The sequence below is a fragment of the Lipophrys pholis genome, assembly GCF_963383615.2.
Source record: "Lipophrys pholis genome assembly, chromosome: 5".
Lineage (NCBI taxonomy): Eukaryota > Metazoa > Chordata > Actinopteri > Blenniiformes > Blenniidae > Lipophrys > Lipophrys pholis.
Window position 1 is genome coordinate 17,922,410 of NC_137628.1, and position 18,402 is coordinate 17,940,811.

At 40.7% G+C, this 18,402-nt stretch overlaps 1 protein-coding gene across 1 annotated transcript in view; it reads right to left on the reverse strand.

Moving 5' to 3' along the window:
- Nucleotides 1-17,593, reverse strand: part of LOC308110084 (microtubule-associated serine/threonine-protein kinase 1-like) — a 94,727-nt gene extending 77,134 nt beyond the window's left edge. The window contains exons 1-2 of the mRNA XM_080464150.1: nt 16,604-17,593; nt 2,284-2,315 (exon numbers count right to left, since the gene is read on the reverse strand). Of these exons, the coding sequence (XP_080320276.1) occupies nt 2,284-2,315; nt 16,604-16,642 (71 nt within the window). The 5' untranslated portion in view covers nt 16,643-17,593. The remainder of the gene's footprint in view (nt 1-2,283; nt 2,316-16,603) is intronic.
- Between the last annotated feature and the right edge of the window lie 809 nt (nt 17,594-18,402).

An 18,402-nucleotide genomic window follows, 5' to 3' on the forward strand; every position in this document is an offset into this window, starting at 1 on the left:
TGAAGAGAAAATGCCGACTCTAGAATCAAAAGCTAACTTGACATGTTTTTGGAGCATAAGAAGGAGCCAGAGTGGAGCGTGAACCACTACACCACTACACCACCATGCAGCTCATTTCACAGTGGAAACCTCTTTATTTCTTAAATGTGAGCATTTCTCCTGCATGCAACACAAATTAAGATACTTTAATCAGTTTTGTCAAGCCTCTTAGGATCATTCAATCCCACTCACTCCCGAATGACACAGAAACTGACTCCAGAGGCTTCTAATTTAGTCACTGAATGTTATCTATCGGCGAAGACGCCAGCTGTATCCATCTCTTTCTCTCTCAGAAGTCAGTCATGTTTTGTGAGTCAGGCTGTGAATGTTAATACGTGGCTTTAATGCAGATACTTTGGAGGAATTTCCATTAATCATCTCACTCAGGGGTTCAATCACAGCTGAGATGAAACATGAGAGGGCTGCTTCCTCCTACTTTCTACTTACATGATGTCATCCAGAAAACAGCACTTAAAATAATGACTAATAATTGGAGGTAAGTGAGGTCAACTGCAACCGTGATTGATTGAACTGAAGCATCCTCTATTAACTTTTAACAGTTCCTGTTGGCATTGCAGCCAGTGATGTGCACACAGTACAGCGAAATCAAAACTCAAGAATGATTGTGACGACTTTTTGTCATTTCAGTAGATCATCAACAAAACTCATCAGAATAAATATCTCTACTCTAAAATTATTGACAACACACTGGGGCACTTGCGACCGTCTGCTACCTCATCAAGACGACAGGGCAGAAAACAACACCCAGGTCATTGGTTCACTGTTCACTTAACATTTGATAGCTTAAGTCATGTGTCGCACACCATGTACTGCTCGGTTCTCGTCTTTGACCCATCCTTTGCCTTCCTCCACCCACACAGGGCATCTAGGTCACAGCAGGGTTCTCCTGCAGCTGAACTTTCATTGCACAGCTCACTGGTCCAACAGATTGGACCGGCAGAGAGGTTCTATGAGCGAAAGGGCTCATGCCAAGCTGAAACATGCTGCAGTCTAGAGACAAGGCTCCCACCGCACAATAGCATCATTGGCCATGACGTCCTATAACAAAACTGGACGGACTCCAAAATTCAGAAAAGAGGTTAATTCCATCCTCTTCCAATGTCTTCAGTTAGAAAACACACAGCACAACAAAAAAATCTTTTTTTTTCTCATATTTTTTTTATATTATCCACATAATTACCACCACAGTCAGAACTAAATTACATAGATGCCACGATAAAAACTCCCACATCTGTAACTATTTAGAGACATACATAAACTGGAGATACATAAAAACATAATTTCATCCTCTGCAACTACTTCAATAGCTTTTACTACTCGATCGACAGAATTTATTTTGATCGTCATAACAGATGCAATGAATGCCTGTGCTCCTTTTTCCAAGATAACTTCATCTTTCACTATATGCCAGTTATTCAAATATTTCAGTTTTTTTTACGGTGCTGAGAAGGTCATGTTACTTATGTGTCACAGGCTGCTGAATTTTATCTGTGAATAGATTATTCTAGGAATTCCACTGACTAACAGTTTGGCACAGAGCTCTATACTTCTACTTTCTTATGCTTTCTTCATTTTTAAAGATACGATAAATACTGAAAGGTTTATGGTTGTGAGGAAAATGCATGTCAAATTGTGTCAGTGGTGACCGACCGTACTTGGAACTATTGAAATGATAAAATCAAACATCTAAAGAAATAAAAGTGAGATCTGAAGAAGAGACTTCCAAAAGGAAAGTGGCTTTGCTGGCACACCCTGGACTGGATGCCAATGCAAACACAAAGAGACAGACAATGAAAACACTCCTTTACAGGCAATTGAGAGGCGGAAATCAACTCGACACCCGAGTTCTGGATTGTGGTAAGAAACCAGAGACATTAAAAGAAACAGCTCAGAAATGTTGATACTGATCGCAGTTCACTATGGGCAAAGGCTGGGTACACCCAGGACGGCTCACCTGCCCATCATAGTGCAAAACACAGAGAGACACACAGTCACACACATTCACAACTACAGGAAATTTAACATCGCTATTTACCATTAAATACATGTTTTTTGGCAGTGGTGGGAAAACCCACGCGCACAGCACGCAAACTCTGCACAGCAAGGCCACGGGTCTCAATGTGAGGCCAGGGCATTAACCACAACACCATAAATTCAAATCACTTATGAAGACATACAAGGGAAGTAAAAAAGAATAAAAATCATGCCCTCAGTTGAACTTACCTGCTACTTTTTCGAGGCAGAGGTAGATCCTTCTGATGAGAAAGAGCAACCAGAAGACAGGAGACAAGAGAAAAAAGGGAAACACAAAATTAGAAAACAGGTAAACATCATTCAGCTTGTTTCTGCAGTATTGTTTATGAGTAGAAAAACTGAAGAAAAGGTTATAATTTACTGTGTGAATGAAATAGACATTAGCATAATAGTACCTGTAATGTGTCATTATAAGCACTGTTATAGCAGCAATTCATTTTGCGACGGAATTGTTCCAATAATATAATCATATTAGGAAGAAACGCAATTACTGAGTTTTCTATCACATCACTGATTCAATGGGAGAATTTTCTTTCCACCACCTGCTGTATTTCATTGTTGTGTATTCACTGTTCACTGTAAAACCATCATTCCTTCTCATACCAGCATAGTGTTGAAATCATTGTTGGTTAAACTTTAGACAGTGTTGGCCACATTGAAGGCTTTCTTGAGGCCGTATATTCAACATGTGATCATGTGCCGGCTCATCGCTCTTGTAGAGTGTCTTTAAAAGCCTTTTTTGATCATTTCTAACATTGACAGTACATATACTAATATTCAGCAAAGCCACTCAAGTCCTTCAGTCCTGGAATTTCCTCAGACTATTCGCATTCAAACAAAGTATTTGGACTTCATGTGAAGGACATTGTGCTTTCAGCGGAGTTTGTTTGCAGTGCAATTACTGAAGCCCAGATGGTTTTAAGATTTTGACCTCCGAAAGGTCGAGGAATCGTCCGTTAATGTTGCAGACAATCCAAATCACAGAGGACATGCAACACGGTGAGATGGAGCATTTGGCACGTTTCAGTTCAGACAACTTTAAATATCCTTTTAAGAGGAACTTCTTGGCTTTCTCCAGTTCACACAAACCATCCTCACCAACAATCACAAATCACTGTTTTACTTTAACGTTAAGATATTTATGTTACAACGTTATTGTAATGTAATAAACAGTTAAATAATCAAACCTATTTGACATTGTGAAAACGTCTTCTTGTGTTTTTAATGAAAAGGTCAGCAGATCAGTGGTGTGAAATTTATGTAATTTGTGTCCTACCGGAAAGTTCTGTGATAAATACAGAGCCATACAACGATTTCCAGTGTTACTTGAGGGTGAAATGGTTCTTTGTGCACGAGTTCATGTCAAGGCAAAGTGAAAAGCAGTTTGTAAGCTGATCCTGCCTGAGTGCTCAGAGAATTCAGAGATTCAGGAACCAGCAGGTTGAGTGGAGCCTAAGTCAATTTAAAAAATGTTGCTGCTATATTTACGACACTGGGACACAACAGCAAGGCCACTGATGTGATTAAAATCTACTGGGATGAATCTGTTGCCCATCTATTACCAATTTAAAACCATTTAACATTCGGTTTAGGTTAGATCGGGTTACCGTCAATTCCTATCACCAGATCGTCCAGCACTGCTTATCAAGCTATTTTCTACCGCTCGATGGCTTCTCAAGAAAGATATTATCAATCAGGCTTTTTTTCCTCTCAGGGGAGGCTTAATGACAAGGAACCATTTGAGTGAATAGACGTGAATTGAAATGACCAGAAACACAAGTCGTGGAAGAAAAATAAGATAATAATGAGAGTGCAACGGAGCGACATAACCATCTTGAGACTCTCTCTTAAGTTGTTTTTGTATAAATAAACAGACATTACAAATACATAAACAAAGCCAAGCTGATGAAACATAACTTGACAGCTCGAGCTCCTGTTCCCCTAACACTCTCAAAACAAGCAAACCCAGCCCATTCAACCACTGCAAAGTATTAATACTTATCCACAATATGAATCTAGTAATTACAAAGTCATACACTTTTCAATAGTACACAAAGTCCTGAGATTAGTATGGGGTACAAACTGACCAGTAAAATGGTCAGTCCAGATCATATAGTGTGTTTTCGAAACAAAGATGCATGTGTGATCCCGTTTTAACATCCAGTGACAAAAAAATGAAAACCAATCAAATAAACACATCAGGTTTACTATTTTGAGAAAAGATTTAAAAATCTAAGTTTCACTGCTCACACTTGTGATGAAGTTTCAGAATAAAGTTCCAATCCAATTTCGGAAAACTCAATCTTTTTCTGATGTGAGCGGTACTTGTGTAAGTCTTTGTGGCATCTGCCAGTTCCTCACAGAAACTGACACGCTAAGTAGACAAGCGACCAGGCTTCAAATCACAAGTGAACGGTGACACTTCTTTCCCCCGTCTGTTATGAAACTTGAGATTCCTTCACAATGGTGACTTTCGAGGACTATGGTGCATCCAATCGACTCATCAATCCGTAATCAAAGTGGCAAAAACTGCTGTCCAACAGTGTCTCTGATGTTCCCTGTAACTTGCCGAGAATTCTCTTCCCGTCGACGGATGAACAGAAACGTCCTTGCCTCTGTGTGTTGCCACGACAGAACCACTTTTGCAGATTCGTCAATACAATCTACTTGCTGCTTGAGGCTGTATTTCTACTGAAAGAAGTTGCTACGTTACTGTGTAAAGTTTACATTTCCAGCCTCAGCTGTTCACAATGCTGCCGAGCAGATTCCAACTGGCTACCAGCCCCTGGAAGATACTTGAATCAATTGACTGTGTCCCTGATGCCAAGTAAACTCGTCACATTGACCCCGCATCCACTGGATAGGTCAAGATAAGCCTGGCTTGTGTGGAAAAAAGACTGAAAAAACAGGCAATACCACGTCAATGTGAATGGCAAATCAAGACAATCAGGATTTGTCCACACTTGTCAGATTTGCTCTGATTAAAATGTGCTGCTTTTTGCTATTGCGCTATTATTGTAGTCCATCTGTAGAGATTGCCACCATCTGAGACCTGTTGTGTGGCAGACAAAGCCCCCAAGACGATCTGATAAGCACAGGTATTGATCAGACAGCCTCTTCTAGTGTTAATAGAATGAAGACAAAAAAGAAACACGAATTTGCAAAGCTCTTTATAACCATGCTCACCCCCGGATCAATTTCTTAAAGCTGCTAAAGGTTTAGACTGGAGTGAGAATTCATTCAGAACGGCACGTGGTGTGTTCTCCCATCACAGCAAGACAGACTTCAGTTTAATTCAGGGCCGGCCTTGAGAGCCATTCGGTGTGGAGATTGCATCTTCTACCTGTGTGTGTGTGTGTGTGTGTGTGTGTGTGTGTGTGTGTGTGTGTGTGTGTGTGTGTGTGTGTGTGTGTGTGTGTGTGTGTGTGTGTGTGTGTGTGTGTGTGTGTGTTTCCTGGATAATACAGTTTCCTCCCAAAGTATAAAGAAAAACCATACATTTGAGAATAATTGGTAATACTGTACTGCCTGTAGGTGTGAATCGAGTGAGTGTGGTTTGACTCTCTCTATGATGGACTGATGAGCGATCCAGTGTGTATCTTGTCTTCACTCATGGTCAGCTTGAATTGGCGCCAGCAGCCCCACAAGCTGAGATTGGACAAAGCAGTTTAGAAAACGGATTGAGAACATATTCAATGCACTGTTCTCTCTTTAACCACCATACAGTACATTTCTATGGTACCACTACATACAAGATACTTTGTCTTTATCCTATAATCCAGGGTCTCTGGAGTGGGGAGAAAACCAGCTGTAGTTAAAAAAATCACTCATCTGTTGTCCCCCACTGGTCCTATTCAGTCTTACATTTAATATGACTGACATTGTCTGTCCATTCTTTGCTGTCTTTTAAACCTAACCCAGACCAGATGAGGCATTCTTCTTTGCTTGTGTAGGAGTGTGCATATATAAGGCGCTTATGCCACTATTTCGACTCTTTAATAGATTTAATAGTGCATTTGGTGAGTATCTCGTAAACAAAATATGAGTAAAAATTGGTATATCTATAATGCATGTCATTCTATAATGTTGTAAGCAGTTCTATTATATTGAAGTAGAGAGAGGGTAGTTTCATGTATCTTGATATTAACCATAAAGAAGTAGTTGGACGTAAGGCATTAGTGTTCTTCATTCAACTGTATTTGAGTACTCACATATTTAAAAGAAAATGAAATTACTGGCCACATCCTTTGGAGAGTTTAGATTTCAATACAGTGGAAAGCAGTCAATTCTTTCAATGGGAATGACATCATCGGTCATACTGAGCTCTGTCTGGAACGGTACAGCATTATCAAGAGGAAGTGAGCCGGGCCAGGCTGACGCACAGAGCCCCACAGGAGCCTCATACGGGTGTGTGTGTGTATGTGTGGGTCCTTATTTTATTCTCTCAGAGAGCATACCACACTTGTGGAGTCAGACCTACATTGTGGGTATCCAAAATCCAAATGTGGGACACCACAAAATTTAACTTTTTTCACCCTGCATATATTGAAGAAGTAAGTTGTGGTTTTAAGGCTAAGATTAGAATTAGGTCAGGGTTAGACAACTGGTAGGTACGTCAATAGGAAAGTGTGTGTGTGTGTGTGTGTGTGTGTGTGTGTGTGTGTGTGTGTGTGTGTGTGTGTGTGTGTGTGTGTGTGTGTGTGTGTGTGTGTGTGTGTGTGTGTGTGGACACGGGGTGATGAGAGTGGCTAATGGATAAAACCTGAACACCTGCTCCCTCTCACTCTCTGTCCAACAGACGGCCACTATACACACCGTTGCCATGTTACTGGCCGCTCCAGCATTTCTTAAAATGACAATCACGACGTCCTGTGAAAGTTGCCAGCAATATCACATTGCTGGTGACAAAAAACATTGACAGTCGCACAGAATCAATGAAATCCATGTCCCGTTTTCAGAAAGTACAATTAGTACTTATACATGAGTGTATGCAGTATAAGAAAAATTGAAAATTATGGCTCATTTCATAACAAAAGACACACACACACTCAAGTATAAAAATGACTTGTTCAATTTCAGGGCTGAAACACTGACTAGTGGTGACTGAAAATGTGTCACTACCTATTATTGGAATACTTTTATCAACGAATACTTTTTTAGCATTTTAAGGATCTTAAATGCTTCTTGCAAAACAATGTATTATTCATCTTGGTCGCCATTAAAAAGCTTGAATATGTAATCAATGAAACGATTACATATCGATGAAAGTAATCGATGGAACTCTTCCATTTTGAGGAGCACTGAAAAGCCTCACAAGGAAAACCTTACAAACAATTTTAAGATGCCAACACAGCAGCAATCTTAGCAGAAGTGAAGTGCACGCACAGCAAAGCTGTATTACGTTCTCAACTGTGAGAGGACTTAATTTTTGTGTCAATTTATACCCACAGCTTTTGTTTGACAAGTCCAGTAAACAAAAGGTCTCCGGGTTTTCAGCCTTTCAAATAAAAACAACAAAAAAATGAATGTTTCAGGAAAATGTCACTTTAGTTTTTAGAACATCGGAAACTCATTTTAGGCAATAGCAGTGTTCTCTTGGCATGTAATGTGTTTGAAATGAGTGTCATTCACATGGGCTCACATTTGATAGCATGAACTACTAAAAATAAATTTAAAAAAGCCTACATATTAGAAAAATTGATAATCTTGTTTCCATTTATTTAATCCCCTTGTTATTCATTGAATGTCATAATCTTTGGGATTGGCGAGCTTTCTCTCTGGCTGACTTTTGTACATTGGAAGTAAATATCCTGAAGCAAACTGTGTAATCTCAAGATGTTTTGTGCAAAGACTTTAGGTAGGTGAGAAAAAGTACTTAGAAATAGATATGTTAGTTATTTTTGTCAATTCAAGACATGCAACCTGCACAAAGAAGAGAAATCCCAGTTAGATCAAAATGGGTGTGACCATCATTTGCCTCATTTTGCATCATAATTTAAATCCCTCTGTCTTCTGCACTGGCTTAATCCATGTTGGTGTCAGGGGCTGGAGTGAATCCCAGCGAGCAATCGCTAAAGACAGGGTAGTTTAGAGTCGCCAATCAACTTCAAACCCATTTTTAGACTATGAGAGGAAAACTTGATATCCTGAAATAACCCACACACACATAAGAAGAGTATGTAAAAGTAATTTAAAAAAAATATATATATTTCAGGGATATTCTGGAGGTGAGAGTGACAGTACTATACTGCTCCTTTCCGGGGTCACCAAAGCTACTCATTTCATCTACAGGGATGATTTGGCTCAAGGTTTGAGCCGGAAGCCCTTCTTGGTGCAGTTTGAGCAGTTTAAAGATTAAGGGCCTTCCTCAAGGATACAGTAGCTGTGGTTACATGGACCAAAATTAACCCGATTAAATGGCGACCCAATTAAATTTGCACCATATAAACACTTCAATCTGATCATGTTTGCACAATCCAAGTGAGATTTTGATCGGATCAGAGGAGGTGGTGCAGGCCGGGTTTTGAGCCGATGATGGTCCATGTAAACAGTTTTTCCAGGTTTTCCTACAGTCGGAGGTTTGTGCGCATGTATGTGACGTGACCACGTACACACGTCAGTGTTTTGATAAAACACCAACGTGTGAGAGTAGGACATGCAGAAGCAGAAGCAGAATCCGTGCTACTAAAGCGTCCCCTCTCGTCTCTTCCTGATTATACTTTGACCAAGAGAAGAAATGTTTGAAGTTGCAGTTTCAAAATGAATGTAAATGGGCCAATCAGATTTTTTTATCAGCAAATTTTTTATCTGATTGCCCAGTTACAAGACTATGGCTGAAACCTCTAAGCCGCCACTGCCCCGATTCGTACTGTCACCCACAGTGCAAAGACCATGTTTGGAATAATGGCCGTGGCCTTCCTGTGTCGAGTTTTACTAGTTTTACTTGGATAAGCTGATGTTGGTGATGTATTGGGGATCCATCTAAAGGCAAAATGAGTCATATAAAAAGTCATAAATATATACATTTTTGATCACATTGATTTCTAAATATATTAAATGATTAAAAACAGCATAAAACTTACAAGGAAAAAAATAACACATCTAAAATTCACATTTACAATAAATTTATAAGCAATAAGTCCACAGCTGATGAGGAAAGCCTCTACTAGTGTATATACAGGCCAGCCGTAATGGCGGAACACACTGCATCGTGAAAAGTTTGAGAATCACTTAATGTCAACCAAGATGCGCTCCATAAAATAGGGTCTGAAAGCATGATAAAGGCATGAACTGTATATAAAGTGGTATTTGCTGCAGCTGATCCTGACAAGTTCAAGACACATTACAGAAGCACTAATAATATCAGTAATGGAAAAATACATCTTGCAGGAGAGGCTTGTTGCGACATGACTGAGTTTTAACAGTAAATCAAAAGTCGACAGTTAATTTGTGTTTATTACTGAATTTGTTGATCGCTTAAAATAAAACAAAAAGCTGTCACTGGGCCACATGATGCACCGTCACAGAGAGCTTTGAGTACATTCATATCCACCCACCAAGGATTGACAATAAATGTATGGAAAGTAGCCTAAAATATTTTCTCGTGTGACCTGTGTGCACTGTTGAGATTCATAAATCTTGATATATTTTTGCAGTGATCATATAACCACACAGATGCCTGCACACACACAAACATCTCATTGGTACATTTAATCCAATATGCACAACTTCTACACGACAAGTTAGGGCACATAATTCACATTCTCCTCACCCAGCATGCTTGTTATGACAGGACAGTTCAAACAGATAAAATTATTGGACAACTTTCCCTGGGAAGTGACGACAGTGTATCACATGGTTTTTCTATGGCTTTTTTTTTTTCCCAGTGTATATTTACCCAAGGACAAAGCCAAGACTGACTGGAAACTAAAGAAAGGAAAAATGTTAATATGCTGCTGCTCTGGGCAGCGTCGTGAGGCTTCTGTTCTGTTTCCATTGCCAAAACTGACAGCAGATTGCAAGGCAAATGTCACATCCTGTATTTTCCAGTTTAACAGCCTACCAGCCTTCAAGTTAGAGTTGAAAGCGTTGCATTCAGAGGTCTGAAATAATCTCAGTGAGGTGCACAGCTCCCTCTAACCTTCATGACTTCCTTGATATCCATGATAGAACAGGTCACAACTTCAACAAGTGCAAAATCTTTCATAATTTCTGTTTTAGGGATTAATTTGGACACAATCCTTTGCGCTTTATTTGTGTTTGGCATGATAATTCAAGCCCTGCAAAAGTAGTTCAAATATTTGAAGCTTTTCCCAAATATATTCACACGCCAATCTGCTGCTTTGATGTACACTTTTCTCCCTCAGTATAAAAGCTACCCTTTCTGAATGATACTGACATCAGAAGACCGTGATGGGGCAGAACAAAGCAGTGGGCATGGCAGTGAGTGACAGGACTTGGCAAAGAAAGCTGGATCTTCTGCAGTGATCACACTCTTATCCCTTGTGCTTAGCATATTGGAAATGGGCACACTGCCCAGAACAAAATATTGGACAAATTATGCCGCTGAGTGTGTATGTGTGTGCACACGTGTGTGTCTGTGTGTCTGTGTGTGTGTGTAGCGTACTCCTACATCAGAGAGGGATGAGGCACGCAGCACGACTTGTGTTTGTTTGTGCGAGTGAGTGTACGAGCATATGGGTTAAGTGTAAGTACACTCCACACACCTACAATGGCTTGGGAAAGCACAATAATCTTCACTTAAGAAAAATGTAAAAAAACAAACATTTATCTTCATGACACGCTCCCTCCTTCAGCAAACAATGCAGCTACAGACATATAAAATGGGGCGTTGACAATGCCAACAATAACGACGGTCATTTTTTTCAGCTTGTTGCAGAAAAAGCAAATGACGTGATTTATTTTAATGTAGTTGTTGTTTAAAATTCTTTGTGACGAGTCAGCAAGTGACATTCGTTTATCTCATGACTGGAAGTTGGACACCACTTGAATGCTTGTCAAACATTACCAAACTATGAAATTCTCCTCACAAGTCAGCATCAGAAATTAGTTAGAGAAGCATCCCCCATAGAACATTTGTAGTTTGTCAGTACTTTCAAGGAGACATTTAGCATGTAGGCTGTATAATAAAAATAAAAAAATCATATAATAACACCACTGAAGCAGTGCAGAACCACAATCAGGTCACCCCTAGTCTGTGACTCTGCTTTTATAGAGCCCTTTGTGAAAACTTTGTATAACTTTGTGGTCATGTGACTGGCGGGCCACGAAACTGCCTGTTTTGAAGTGCCATGGCTCCAGCACACCTTACTGCAACAGTTGGGCTTCTTATCAGGCTTTCAACAGAGCTTGCAGACGAGACAATGATTAGATTCAGTTGTGCTGTAGCAGAAGAATGTTAACCATGCAGGATGTTGGTTGTTCAGTACAGCACTGCAATAAAAGGTTCACTTCACTGAAAAAACTTGCCGAACATTTTTTGATAGTGATAACTTAAGGTCATTCACACACCGAGATCTAATGATCACAGCTTGAGGAAATCGATAAAAAGAGCCTCTTTAGAAGCAAGAGACCTCCAGAACACACAGAACAGTTGTCTACTAGGACCAGAACTAAGCACCGTTAATGAAAGGGGGACCCATTCCTAAATTGCAAGGGTCTTCAACTGTGCATTGTATTATATATATATATATATATATTATATAGCATTGCAACTTGTGGCACTTTTTTCATTCTCAGCCATTTGTTCCCGCGGTCATTGTTAACTGCACTGCCCACACTTTCTGCCCACATTCAGTGAAGCAGACTTCATAAAAACCATCAACGTAATGATGCACTTATGAATATGGCTACGACACATTCTTCCTCTCATTCGGAACATCTGCTGTAACCACCAGCAACCACCGAGACTGTTGGAAGGTGGTCAATAGTTACCATGGAAACCAGTACATCACCGGCTCAGTCACATCGCCGCCACACTTCTTTCCTGTTTACTTGTGACGTCACCCTCTCCCCCACACAGCTGGTTTCGGCAATATATCACTTTACAGCACAAAATCCAATGTTAAAGTTGTTGTCGACACCTTTAAGAGTTTTGACTACAGCTGCATTGTGACTTGTGTCCTGGAGTAGGACCGATCTTATCAATCAGATAATAGACAAGTTACCCACATCCTGCAATACACAGTAAGCACACTGTCACTGTACTGGCTTCAAATAAAAATCTTACCTAGTTAACTTCAGAATAATCAGACCATTCATTCAGATTTTAATCACAATTTGATCAATTTTACACCTGTTTTTTAAGTTTGTTGTTACCTCTGGTAAGACAAAACTTTAAGTCATGCATTCACTTCAATTTTGGGGTTTTGGAAAAACATTTGAAGACTCGGCTAACTCAGTTCAACCTCAGCATCATTTATCAGTCCAGTGTAAAGACCATACATGTATATGTGAAATATACGTGACACGAACATATAATAGCTGCATACAGTCCTCCTCCCTTCTGTTTGCAGTGAAAGTTGATCCGAGCCGAAAAGAGATCCACATATCGTAATAGCCACTTAAATGGGGTCTCCTGTAGCCCACAGCTGCTGCCTACTTCTAATCTATGCTGCCCCCCCCCACCCCCCCCCCTCCACGGCCCCGAGTCCTTTCAGCCCGTCCTGCTGCTGGTGGTTGGTCTTCCTCCCTGAGGGTACAAAGGGCTGTTAAGGCCACCATTAGTCCTGCTAATGGGCCTGACAACTGCACCACATCCTCAGCATTTAGACCTCCTCTGTCTAAGATATGGATATCGACCACTTCAATGGAGCTGGAGAGTAAAGGCTGGGAGGCTGGAGTCGATTTAATGTGTACATCTGATCTAAGTATGAATGTGATGCACACACAAACAAGCTCAGACATGATATAGTGTAAGCACAGTATGGGTACACACACTACGTGCGTACACACACACACACATACAAGCACTAACCAACCAGTGATTTTCCTCTTTATATGTGTGTTGGTTCCTGATTTTAGTTGGATACGACGTCCACTGTGTAGGAGTGTGGGTGTCTGTCTCAGCATGTACTTTATATTTAAGCCTTTATGTTCACATCAAATGATCTCCTGTTTCCCCTCCTGCCAGACTCCCCGCTTTCAGTCGTCTCTGATGGTGTCGACATTCATGTATGACATTCAGATACAATTAACTTCTGAAGAAAGATTTCAGTCATTAAAAACTATTGAGCTCAGCAAAGTGGTCGAATGAGCTTCTAATCTACACACTGAACTCTGCCAAACATTGAGTGCATGAAACTGTCAGTGAGCAGAACTGAAGTTTCATCAGAACGAGCTCTGGTCATCATTTGCAGGAAATTTACATTTCATAATAGATCTGAGAGTCTTTACTTTTAAATTGTACCAGGTCTATGCTCCGGTATGAGGAGTTAACTTAGTTTGAGTCCAGTTTTGAAGTCTATGGAAGGTTGTATTATTTGACGGGAGCGGAAAGGCTTACAATAGTTTTATGATGTAAAAAGACAAATGTTTTTTGGTTCACACTTGCAGGGTTTTGTTTCTTTATGCAAGTTTAAACTGAGTATAAAGTATGTAAATTGTGGATGTTTGGTCAGGGACACTTTGATATTTCATAAAATTTCTCTATTGTTCTGACATTTCAACCAAGAATAACTGTTTGATCATTCTGATTATTACAAATCATCGACAGATTGTGCCAATTTCTTTCCTTCAAATATGTAGAATTGCTGTATTTCTTCATCAAATTACAATTTTAGACTGCTCATTTCCAACACCGACGCTGTCTGAATAAGTCAAGTGTGGCTTCGGGAAATATGATGATGTAGTTACCGATATAAATTAATGCATAAAACAATTAATCCACACAATATTGGAAAATTAATCAATGTTTGAAGAAAAGAATGCTCTGGGACATAATGGCGATTCACTTGCAAATGGAAGATAAACCTCGGGTGAGAAGTGGTCACAAACATCATATTACTGCCTCAGGAAAAGTACTGTGTCTTTCCCTGCACTTTAAACAGCTCTGGAAAGGGAGCAATTATCAAATGGCTCAATCTAAATGTCACTGAGATACAGATGAGTGGAAATCTCCAACATACAGTTCAATAAGTGCAGTTCAACAAAGGCAGAGCTGGCAGAGATAGCGGAGAGTCTTGTCCTGAAAATGACAGCGTCTAGACAAACTCCATCACAGATGGGCATTTTATCATTGCATCTTTAATTTATTGCTGCCTTACAGGAAGAGCACAGGACCTGTAGGGATGGAAACTCCAAAGCCTAGAAGAGGTATTACCGCACTCTATAAATTGAACAATAAAATTTGAGCAGGAAATCCACCGTCTGCATTTCATGACTGATGAGAAATCAAAGGAGAGCAGGATATCCTGGCACAATGTGCAGCAAACTACTTGTACTGTCAATTAATTCAATGGAAGCTGAGACCGACTGGCAGACAGTGCCCCGGCATAGTGAGCTCTGCCTGCCTCAATTGATTTATTTTGCGCGCCCACCACTGAGGAAAGCCTCCAAGGAAGCTTTACCAGTGCTTTGGCGTGTCAGTCACAGTGTACAAAATATGGGCAAAGCGACGAACTGACATGCAAATGTGACTGAATAATGTAATCCAAGTACTCACACCCATTCAGGTAGATCACATGCAATGTGGGACTGATTATTACAGCCTTACCATCGTATCAATGAAACATCGAAACACAAAAACACGTCCAGAACAACTTCAGCTCTTTGTGCTGCCGTTTATGAAAGGCAAAACTTCTACTGCCAAGGATTCTGCTATAACCCTCTAATATTGTTGACACTGTGGAAGATGTCCCTTCATTATCTCAGAGGACAGGCTGCGAAAGACAATGTTGCACATAAGTCAGCAGGATTTCAAAAGAATAGGATGACTTTTCATTAGTCAATCATCAGTTTGTTAAATTTAACCAAATTGATAAAGCTCCATCTATCATCTCAGCTCACTCAAGTGTGCTTTTATAACAATATTAGTTCACCGTCCATTCTCACATATAGTAATAAAAAATATCTTGCAACACCTCCCAATAGGGTGCAGTCCGACTTACTTCCACTTGTAATTTCAATAAAAGGCAGACTTTATGGCAGCAGTGTTGAATTTGATTATGTTCCAGTGTACTAGGTGTACGTATTGAAGTTATATGTTAAGTTTAAATTATACAATGAATAAGTCTGGATTTATAGGCCTTTTCCAAATAAATTATTTTATGTACCAATAATCTAATATTTCATGTCTGTACTTCCACAATAAGAAAGATAAATTTTGAAGAACCGTTGTCCTGATGGAATAACAGTGTTGCTTCTCATCCATCAATTCACCTCCATAGCATTCTGTACTGTCAGCATGACAGCCGATCCCAGCTTACAGTGTGCTAAAGGCAGGTCACCATATCACAGGGCAAACACAGAAAGACAACCACACAGACACTCATGTTCAGGTCTACTGTCAAATTAGAAACACTAATGCACCCAAGACACGTCTTCGACCTGTGGGAGGAAACTGAAGTACTTAGAAAACCAACACAATGGCTCGTGCTAATAACTACATCATCATGCAGCCTGTTTCTTGACTTTTCAAACATATTGTGTCAAACATCTTTTAGTTCAAGGGCCACTAACGTGGGCCAGACCTGTATTATGGTGCCATAATGACATTAAAATTGAAACTTTAAAGTTTTTCTTGGTTGTGGCGTTGAGTATAACTGATGAAAATATCTATATCTTTGTAAAAAAAACAAATTACTGGCAAAAATTATGACAATCTCAACCTAAAGTCAATTTTAATGAAACATTCTGGTGTGAAATACAGTGCAATGTAAAACAAAAAGAACAACAACCTAGGGCTGTTGCTTTAAGCATGTTTTTACAAACTTCCCCTGACAGCACGACTTTAATGCTCATTTGCAATCGACACGGTCGCTGTCTTTCAGGGCTTTCATACTGTTGTGTAGTGTCCACCATTCTAAAGAGATTTTATTTTTTCAAACAGTTTTCTTTGAAGATTTTACAGTTCACTTGGTGGTTTGGCAGGTCAGATTGGAGCCTCTTGGGCCTTCTGTTTGACACCCCTGCTTTAGATACAAAACAGATAGGATGACATTTGACCATCACATATACATATTCTGAAAATTACTCCGTGTGTAAGAGGTCAGGAACTGTCAAAGAATCAGGAAAAATGTACATCGATTTATTTATTTTTTTAATCCAACCTTATATCCGGCTTGTTTTCTATTACATGTTACCTCGATAAATATCAGTTTTTCATCAGTACTTTCTGTGGTAAATGGTTTGTCTGGAGCCAAATCTAGACTGGAGGAGGAATAAAACTTGTTTGTTTTTTTCCCCCTTGTAACAACGTGTGTAACGTGTGTCATGCCTGAAATGAAGCAGCAGGTATAATTTGTGAAAACATGTTGTGAAGCCTCCTCACCTGCAGCCTCCTCCTGCGGATGATCCCAGAGTCGTCCATGGCGCGTGTCCGGGTCTCACCTGCCGGAGCGTCTCGTGCCTTTCTAGTGGTTTCCAGGAGGGGAGTAAAAAAAAGAAAAAAAAAAAACCCTCGCGTGTTTTTCTGCTTTAAAATGACCTATCCCGATATATTCCTAACTTCACTCTGCCTTACAAGCCCAAACCTCTGCTGTGTGAGCAGAGTGGAGGAAGCGGCGGTCCTGTGCTGGACCCCAGCAGACACCTCATGCTGAGGATTGATGGTGGGAACTCTGTGTGAACTGAAGAAACCCCCCGAAGAGGCCAGACCTCAGGTTATCACGCCACAGATTAGATAAAGCCGACAAGTTTGCACACATCTCTCCCTCCTCCTCCTCCTCCTCCCAGAAACGACTAACAACGATCTCCTAAACCTGTGGGCAGCTCGATGCACCAGTAACAGCCGAAATAAATCACCTCCACCACTGTCATCATTTGTTAAAACGACTCAGCGACTCAGTGCAGCTCGGAAACCCGCCGGAATCCTCCGCATGTCTCCCGGAGTGCACGAGCAGCCAGACGGCACACAGCTGAGGCTACGAGCCCTGAACGCAACGCCGAGTGTCCGGGACGCACTCCTTCCTCAGCGCGAGCACGCTGCACGCCAACCGAAAGACCCCCGGTGAATGGCACATCCACGCGCTGCCAAACGTGCGTTTTCGGTAATAAAGGCACGATCGAGGAGGCTCTGTGGCGACTCTACTCTGGTGAGAAATACAAACACATATTCGGTGGCGAGAGAAAGAGGAGGGCGGGCCACTTCTCCGTCGTTATTCGTCCCGCGGGGTCAGTCCGTTTTCGGTCACCGGGTGCAAGATGCGATCGGTGTGTTCTCCGCGGGTGTATCGCCGCTTTTCTGGTGGAAAAAAAAAACCGATCAGCGGCTGCTCTACTACACGGGCTCCATCCTCGGCTCCTACCACCCACCACTTCCTACTACCAGATGAGGGTTAACCCCTCCGCCACCGGAGGCTGCGAGCAACACCGAGGCTGTGCCAACTGCCGGGGCTTCACACCTCCATCACATTGTCCTGGGATCGTTGGGTGGTGGTGTCCCACCATCCTTTTTTATTGGATCTGTTCTTTATTTTTGCTGTGAAGCCCCATATAATAATAATAATAATAATAAGAAGAAGAAGAAGAAGAAGAAGAAGAAGAAGAAGAAGAAATTTTATTTTATGATAATAATAACAACAATAAAAAAGTGTGTGTGTGTGTGTGTGTGTGTGTGTGTGTGTGTGTGTGTGTGTGTGTGTGTGTGTGTGTGTGTGTGTGTGTGTGTGTGTGTGTGTGTGTTTGCGTCCCTTTGTGTTTGTTCCTTGTGTGATCAATTCACATCTTTGTGGTTAATCTCTCTCTGGATGCTCTGTGTCTATTATGGAGTTTGTTTTGGGTACTTTTGTGTCTCTCTGGTTTGTTTTGTGTGGTTGTGTTGACCGTGTGCCTCTGCATGGATATTTTTGTCTTCTTGTGCTCCATTTCCATCTATGCCCTTTTGTGTTTGCCAGAGTTTGTATATCCTTATTTCACCATTGTCATTTTTCCAATTATTGGTGATTCTTTGTGCATAAGAGGTCATTTTGTGCTCTTAATCTGTTTAACACCACAGCCTGAGCCCTGGAGCATCTTTCCATGGATCTGATTGATATAAATTTAAAGACAGTCACTTGATTACTTTCATATTTTATCTTTATGTTTCACTTTAGTTTGAAGCCCTGGCAGACATACAGCAGTGACTCATCA